General features: G+C 37.0%; 1 protein-coding gene across 2 annotated transcripts in view; it reads right to left on the bottom strand.

The window, feature by feature from the left end:
- Positions 1-288: 288 nt before the first annotated feature.
- Positions 289-8,688, bottom strand: part of acvr1bb (activin A receptor type 1Bb) — a 35,461-nt gene continuing 27,061 nt past the window's right edge. Inside the window, exons 6-9 of one of the 2 annotated variants that reach the window (XM_051896456.1) lie at positions 6,283-6,439; positions 4,693-4,880; positions 4,261-4,391; positions 289-3,218 (exon numbers count right to left, since the gene is read on the bottom strand). In XM_051896456.1, the coding sequence (XP_051752416.1) occupies positions 3,093-3,218; positions 4,261-4,391; positions 4,693-4,880; positions 6,283-6,439 (602 nt within the window). In that variant the 3' untranslated portion in view covers positions 289-3,092. The remainder of the gene's footprint in view (positions 3,219-4,260; positions 4,392-4,692; positions 4,881-6,282; positions 6,440-8,688) is intronic. The other variant, XM_051896457.1, reaches the window with a different exon arrangement.

Raw genomic sequence — 8,688 nt, 5'->3', positions numbered from 1 at the left:
AATGTGTCAAACTATAGAACAAAATCACTATTTTAGGCATAGAAAGCACAGGAAAGTTCACTGCATTTATATTTGTAATTGCCCATTGTGATTGAGCTGAACTTGTTTTGCATTAACATTATCTGATGAACTTTTCATATTCCCTCAGGCTTCAACCAGTTTTTAATAAACATTAAGCAAATGTCTTGTATGACTACAAAATTACAACTCAATGGAATCTCGACGAACGCGCCACATTTACAGGTTTAAAGTGCCTTGTGGAAGAAAAAACGAACACAACATGACAAATGTAGGAAAATCTGTGTTTATTACCATTTAATAATTACCCATGTACATGATTGGAAACTGAAAATTCCTGAAAAGTCCATGTGGATTTGGGAAATACACGCAGATTATACAGGTAGGCTGTGAGGTCAGAGGATAGAGGAAACTTCCTTATGATAAACCAGGACTGGGACTGTTTGCACACCATAAATCACATTGTTGCCGTCTTTTATCCATTATAATTAGCCAGGCGACGGATGTCTCCACTACAGTGAGTGGATGAAAGGGACTAGTCGTTCATGGAGCCCAAATCCTGCCAGCAGCTCAAATGCTTTCTGGAAGCTATAAATATATGTTCAAACTCTCGTTTAACAGTAGAAACAAATACAGTTCAAACCAGAACTCTTATTCTCAATTCTAAAAGATTTTCCTTATGATACTGTCAGTGTGCCAGTGTAATCTTATAGTTGTCAGTAGTGTTTAAACTCAATCAATCCAGTGTTACAATCACATTTCACAAATGCTGACATGGTAGTTTGTCCTTTTTGGATCCATATTACAAAAATAACATAAAAATAAAATCTAAAGAAACCATCTTCCAACTATACGAAATCATTTTTGGCTTTCTCTGGACATATTTTAATAACATTAAATAGAGTAAGGTGACTTTGAATTGTTGCAAATGGACGAATGAGATATAACAGTACTTATTCTGATTGTCAAACATCAGACACATACTCTAGACACTAATCCTGAAACATCAGGTGAGCGATTGGGAGATAAAATCAAATAAAAAAAAATGAAAGACCACAGACCAAAACCCCTGTACAGCTGCTTCAAGACAATTCCTACTGTTAAAAGCGCTATACAAATTAAACCTGAATTAAATCTGAACTGAGTCACATTAAAAAACAAACCACAAAACAGATTAAATAAAATACAGCTAGCTACAACCACACAATTGTCTACAGAATCAAAGTTGATTATTAAAAAAGGTCATACATTATAGAAACTATATTTACATCTTGCATATTTCATACAGAAGCGGAGAGGGAGAGAAGGGCAGTAGTATCCATTGAGTATAAGAGAGGAAATTAATGTCTGTCTGGAGTCATAAATACAGTGTAATAGGAGTAAAGAGGCTTCGACGCCAAACTTTTCAAGTCAAGTTACATTTTCAAGTCGTTCTTCTCATTACAAGCCAGTGCATGAAGAAGAATGAGATCTATTTCCTCTAGAATCACTGGAGACATTGTGCCTTTGAGGAATAGTTCATGTAAAAATTAAAATCCTGTCATTTAATTCACCCTCATGTTGATAAAAACCTGACTTTTTTTCTCCCATTGGAGTCGGAAGGAAAACTGAGTAACGCTCATGCAACGCTTTTCTTTACGATGAAAGTGAATGAATTCTGGGAGTGTCAAGCTCAGAAAAAGACAAAAAAGCATCATAGATATAGTCCATATAAATTTAGAGGACTTGGAATATAGCACAAAAGTGTTAAGCAGATTTTTGTCCTTTTTGGAGCTTAATTTCATGGAAAAGAGCAGCGTGCACATTCTGCTCAATGTCTCCTTTTGGGTTGCATGGGGAAAAAAAAGGCAGTCATACAAGTTTGGAATAATATGAGGGTGAATAAATGATGACCATTTTAATGTCTGCGTAAATAATTCCTTAAACAAGAACTTACAGAACAGTCTCAGAACTCCTCAACTAATAAAATGTGCGTTATTCAGTGTCGTCATCATTTTTAGTGTCATTTAATGCTACAGAGAGAAGCAACAAACAGGTTTAGCTATGAAAAACATTAACAAAAGCCTGTACTTTACCCAGCAGTTCTGGTTGGGTTTAACGGACCGGTGACCCGCACAGCTTCACATCTCAGATGACCCTGCGCCTGTCCAACGCTCAGGACGTATAAATACGATCAAGATGCCAACACTTTAGCTTAGTCGAAGGATTCGGAAATGAAAAAAAGGGTATGCTATTTACACTTCCATACTTTTAAAAAATATACTATGTACAGTAGCTTTATTTGCCCATGGAGGAGAGAAGGAAATCTAACGGCGATAAAAAAATAAGGACAATATGAAGGATCTACAAGCTAAAATAAATAGACATCTCCGTACCGTTCAGTAGTAAGAATAGACGTGTGTGCCAGTGTGTGATTCCAAAAATCAAGATGGCTATAATCCACGAATCCTCTGTAATAAAGTGCAAATAAGGTTGTTTTGCTAACAGCTTTAACGTGGTTATGAAACACTGAAAAGAAAACAGCTGATCACGTCGGTCACGCTCATCAAGCAGTGCCATCAGTCCACCTTGAACCAATTCACCCTGTTTACCAGCTCTAAACTGGAGTGTGTATATTCCACCTAGTTTAGAGCTTAAACTGGTTAACCGAGGTATCCTGCTAGACTGATCTAAGAGAAAGCAACAAGCCCGCATCAAAAGTTCACAGCAGCAAATGACTGTGTTCACCAGAAGTTAGAAGGGTTAAATATGAGCGGCCCTGGTTTTAAAAATGATCTTTGGGGAGAATTGATTTGAACAGAAATCATTAAAGTCGCATTTTTGATTACAGAGTTGGCCGGTGGTAGTAGTAGTAGTAGACGTGTGTCAGTATTTGCAGTCCGAGGTCGTTTCAGAGGAAGAGACGGTAGCGTGGGTTCAGTAGTTTTGGCGGTGGGGTGAGGTAGGCCCCGTCACAACTCAGTGGACGGAAATAATTTTTAAACTGGCAGGATAGTTTAGAGTGGTAGTATGTCTGTACATGTTGTCTTTCCTAGGAGTGTTATGCTCTTTCTCGCAGAATGTAGTGTTTCCGTTCAGATTTTCATGTCTTCATCCACGCTAAGTTGAGACAGGGTTTTCTTGATACGGAGAGCAGTCAGTCGCGCAGCGCCGTTTGCGTACCAGCACTCTCGCATGATCTTCCCCATCACACGCAACGCCTGGAAGGAAACACATCGGAGAGTGAATTTACCCTGTGTGGGTTCAGTTCATTCTTATATAGATGTATTAACTATTGTAACGTTGCACAGCATGACTAGAACATTTTAAACATCAAACGTCTGATAAATTTTTCAAAATCTTCAAATATGTGCTCATGCTCAATCATTCAACCCTGTTTATTTTGTTTAAACTTTTTTTTTAATTGTGAAATAAATTAAAAAAGATAAAAGTTTGGAATCAGGTTTTTTTATTAATACTTTTATTCAGCAAGGATGCATTAAATTGATAAAAAGTGACATTTATAATGTAAATATTTCTATTTCAAATAAACTTTCTATTCATCAAAGAATCCTAATAAAAATGTATCATGGTTTCCACAAAAATATGAAGCAGCACAACTGTTTTCAACATTGATAATAATCAGAAATGTTTTTTGAGCAGCAAATCAGCATATTAGAATGATTTCTGAAGGATCATGTGACACTGAAGACTGGAGTAATGATGCTGAAAATTCAGCTTTGATCACAGGAATAAGTTACATTTTATAATATATTCACATGGAATATTTAAAATATATATTTTAAAATATTACAGTATTTACTGTATTTTTAACCAAATAAATGCAAACTTCTTTCAAAAACATTAAAAAAATCTTCCAGACCCCAGTATAGCACTTTTTTTTATATAAAATAATGTTTATTGCAATATAAAAAGCAGTTATTCAGGGATAAATATAAAATCAATAGAGTATATAATTGCACATAAAATAATTAGTTTTTATTATTTCTGAGGTGGACAAATAAGCACCTCATTCCACTGGACTTATTTAACAGTTTCAAGCCCTATTTTGTACCTTCCTCATGAAAAAAAGCCACAAAGACATCTCCCTAGTCCATAAAAGACCACATGTAAATTTAGTGGCAAAAACAGATAATTGGGAAATCATCATGATATTAACATCAAAATGACATTTGAGGGTCACTGTAAGTGAAGTCTAGTACAGTAGTTAGTAGTAGCATGGGTTATTGTGATTTCTCTCACCTCATAGCTTTGCCACCAGTTCGGTATGTTGGGTCGTAACCTCTGGTCACATACAACTTTCCTCATTTCCTCTATGGATGGATCAGAGGGCACCAGATCATAGTAGGGCAGTTGGTACTCTTCATGAATACCTGATAGGAAACAGAAGAGGAGCATTAATAAGAACAAAAATAATTATATGGTTATTATAAAAGACTTTAAAGGGTTAGTTCACCCAAAAATGAAATTTGTGTCATTAATTACTATTTTTACTACTTCTCTGGACCTTGAATGTGGTAATTTCATTGCTTTCAATAGAGAATAAAAAGATTTAATCAGATTTAATCAAAATATCTTAATTTGTGTTCCGAAGATGAACGAAGATCTTACGGGTGTGGAATGACATGAAGGTGAGTAATTAATGACATAAATTTCATTTTTGGGGTCACTAACCCTTTAAGTGCTTCTGTTGTGCAATGTGCCTTTGGTAAAAATGGTTTCGATTCATTTCAGTACCTCCAGCGTTGCAACGGCGAGCAATCTCCCAGTACACGAGTCCTAGAGCGTAGATATCAGCGCATTTAAATGAGTCGAAGTGACGCATGTTTATACTCTCTTCCAGAACCTCAGGTGCCATGTACCTGAAACACACACACAGAAACAGACGTAAACACAAGCAGGACTACTTAAGCCCAAAGTATACTGCGTACAGTTGAACACGTAGCCTTTCAAAGTTGACTCCATTTAATAGCGTGCGCAAATGCAGGCAGTCGACACATGCGCTCTAGAAAGTTTCATCTTTGTCCAGTGTCTGCTCTTTTTTTCTCCAGAAGTTATGACTGATAAAAATGTCTTTGTATTCTTTTAAACTAAAGTTGTGGCTCTCTCATAACCCCTTCACACAAGCACTTGTCAATGCGGGCGTCTGTTGTTGTTGAAGTCTTCAGTATTTTGTTGTTGTTCCGTCTCTTTAGTTTCATTTTCTACTGTGAAACAACGTCCCTAGGGTTGCCAACTGTCCCGTATTATCCGGGATGTCCCTTATATTGGGCCTAATTGATTTGTCCCATACGTGACCTCCCTTGTCCAGTTTATTGACTTCTATGTTGATCTATCGGGTACTTACTTTCATGTACTTTGGGAGAAGTGGAGGAATTGACGTGTTGCAAATATGACAGATACGATTCTCTGAATTGGGGTGCAAACTAACATGGCGGCACCCATCGCGCTTTATAGATCTGCTAACATGATCATTGTAAAGGTTTTTAAATGAAAAAACACATTCACTTACACATATTTGAGAATCAGAATATTAGGTAGTTGATGACATAGCTAACAGGTTTATGAACATTTTGAATAAAAAAAGAAAAATGGAATAAAAGCGATACATCTGTCATAGAGCGCTATTGTGGCTGTGGTGTGTCACATGACAAGCATGACTTGTCGCCATGGAAATAATAAGGCGAAACGTTCTAAAATAATAGTTGCTTTAAACTCACATTGGGGGGTCAGCTAGAATATTTTAAACTTACATGTGAAAAGGTTAATATTTTGGCTTTCTTCTTCATTTATGTTTGTCTTCAGAAAAAAATATTAACAAAATCAAAAATTTGAACTTGGGAAAGTTTTTGAAATTTGGTTAATTTGACACAGAATGATATATAATTTATGTTCTCAGACAAACACATTTATGTCTGAGAACATAAATTATATATCATTCCATTTAAAATTAACCAAATTTCAGTAACTTTGTCTTTTATACACATACTTAACTGCAGATACTAAAATGACATACACTTTGTGGTACAGTACAAATATTTTGAGTGTGTGCCTTATTCTGTCCCTTATTTTCCTACAAAGAACCACGATTATCACTTATTTTTCTTTCCTCAAGTTGGCTAAACCCTAAAAGGCCCAGGCCAGTGTTGCCACCTTGTGGAACAACTGATTAGTGCAAAACAAATTCAATGCACATGTGTGACCTGCATGTACAAAGTACATGTTTTTCTTGGCTGTTATTTCTGCCAATAATGTAAGGCGTACCTCTTAGTGCCGACGCGCTGGTTGGGGGCAATATCGATGGTGTCAGAGACGGACTCGTGACGAACTGCCAGGCCAAGATCAGCAATTGCACACGTGCAGTTTTTCTTCACCAGGATGTTCTTGGACTTTAGGTCACGGTGAGCGATGCCAGGCTTACCTGCAAAGAAAAAAAACAAACTTTACAGCTTCATATACGCACACACATCTGGTAAAAACTTTTCTTCTCTGGTCACAGAGTGATCGAAATATCTCCGTTCTGCACCCTCATGAGCGCCACATACGCAACATTTTTATGCATCAAGACTGTTGCAAATAGTGGGCTGCAAAAATAATGCTTCCTAAGTTGGCATAACATATCTCCTTCAAGGATGTGACCATCCCAGAATAGTAGAGATGACAGATGGAGTCAAGGGAAACTTTGATTTAATATATTTGATTCTGTACGGAAAAGTACTGATAAAATTGATTATTGTGCCCAATATTTGTGTGCTCTCTCTATGTTTGTTCTTTCTCATTAAAGTCATTATTTTAACAAATGCTAATGTCAGACTCTCCTGGAATCAACTGTGAGGTGTTAGTAAAATTTCAGGCACTATTACTAGTTTCAGCACAATATGTTTATTAGAGTATAATTATTACATACACACACATATATATGAAGAGTTCAGATGCAAAAGCCGCTAAACGGCACCTCCGTCAAAAATGAGATAATGATATTGAGCGAATGCTCTCAGCACACAGTACACGTTCATCAAATACTTTCGCTTTAAATCTCCTAAATACCAGCGTCAGCCCATTCATAAATACCAGGTCTTTGGCAGAAACTGCTAAACGCCACTTGCCTTTGTCAGCAAAAGCCACAGAAGAACCAATCGGAAGATGTGAATCGAATCATTTGATTTCAAGATGAATGCCGGCATGCATATGAGCCAAGTTTCAAATTGCTGAGCGGCTAGTTATCATCATGTTTTGTCCATCGTTACAGTGGCAATGACAGGATTTTGTGAATAGCAAGTAAACATTAAAGCTGCACGCAGCGATAAAAGGGCCCTTGCACCCGGGTCCACCACCACCCGGTGGATTTAGGAAAACAGAGCATGGTGGGCAATATGCATTTAAGTATATAAATATAGGAGGACTACGTCAGTCATTTGAATTTCCCACACTTCCTGCTGCCAACAGGTGGTGCTTTGACTATAAATATTACCCAAGCGGCAACCTCCCTCAGTTTCTAATGAAGCCAATACGGAAGTGAATTAATCTGCAATTCATTGACTGGCCGCTAGGGACAGGCTCCAAAAGAGAGCAGAATCTTATTGAGCCCCATGTTAAAATGGCAAACTTAACAGCAGATGTTTACAGTTGGTACAAATTGTGGTTTTGGTCTATACTGCTAAAAACTCTGAGGGGGGTGAATTTTTTTTATAACTTATCCATTTATATTATATTAAGCCTTAAAGTTCTGCATAATTAAGGGCGTGGTCACTTGAGTGACAGGTGGATTGCCGCTGCTGTCTGTGAGGCATCATGTTACCTCAGCTAATTCCAGCCGCTGAATTTGGCGTCTCTGCCATATTTGTGCTTTTTTCTGGATTATTTTATACAATTATAAAATAATATGGCTTGCTGCGTTAATGGTCAAGACTGGAGACAGACGTGTGTCTGTGTACATGTGTTCGCATGCGGAAGATAAACAGAACACGTTGTTGGATCGAGGCATTGCCTTAAAGTTTTAAAGTTTTGTTTGAGAGATTTACTACAATGACAATGGCGGTAGAATATTAAACTCCGACAGCACTGCTTGGATATTATAACTAAAACTATTTGATTTGTGACGTGGGCTCATTTGTTTGTGAGAGTCTGTTTTACAACATAAAAGCTGTTCAGGTTGCATCATTTCTTGAAGAACGATGATGGAGAGCAGATCATTCAGAAGAAATGTGATGCAAACAATGGGTAATATATCAATATTTCATGGATTTAACGCTTTTGTGGACAAAAAGTACTATTTTTTTGTTTTGTAATGGACACTCATGAAAATTTTACCCAATTAAGTGCCACGGATTGGATTGATCTCGCGATTGCTATTTCATTATAAAGGTATGAAGTCCCATTTGATTTTGCGTGTTATTTGCACACCTGACACAAATTAATTACTGGTGTTGGAGCATCTATATCATAAAAAAGACACTGTAGATTGACAGTAAATCTTTAGAACTTTCTAATGATATAACTTGTTATCTTTATTAATATTTTACATAGTATCTTAGATAGATAGATAGATAGATAGATCCTTTGCCTGCAAACATGATCACGTTGAGCTAGGCGGGCGTGGTTTCAGCAACCAGTCACCTCGGTTCCAACCACGTTCCGCCTCTTTGCCCATTTTCAGTTATCCGGGAGTGA

Source organism: Ctenopharyngodon idella, chromosome 6 (assembly GCF_019924925.1).
Source record: "Ctenopharyngodon idella isolate HZGC_01 chromosome 6, HZGC01, whole genome shotgun sequence".
Lineage (NCBI taxonomy): Eukaryota > Metazoa > Chordata > Actinopteri > Cypriniformes > Xenocyprididae > Ctenopharyngodon > Ctenopharyngodon idella.
This window is presented reverse-complemented; position numbering and strand designations above follow the sequence as displayed.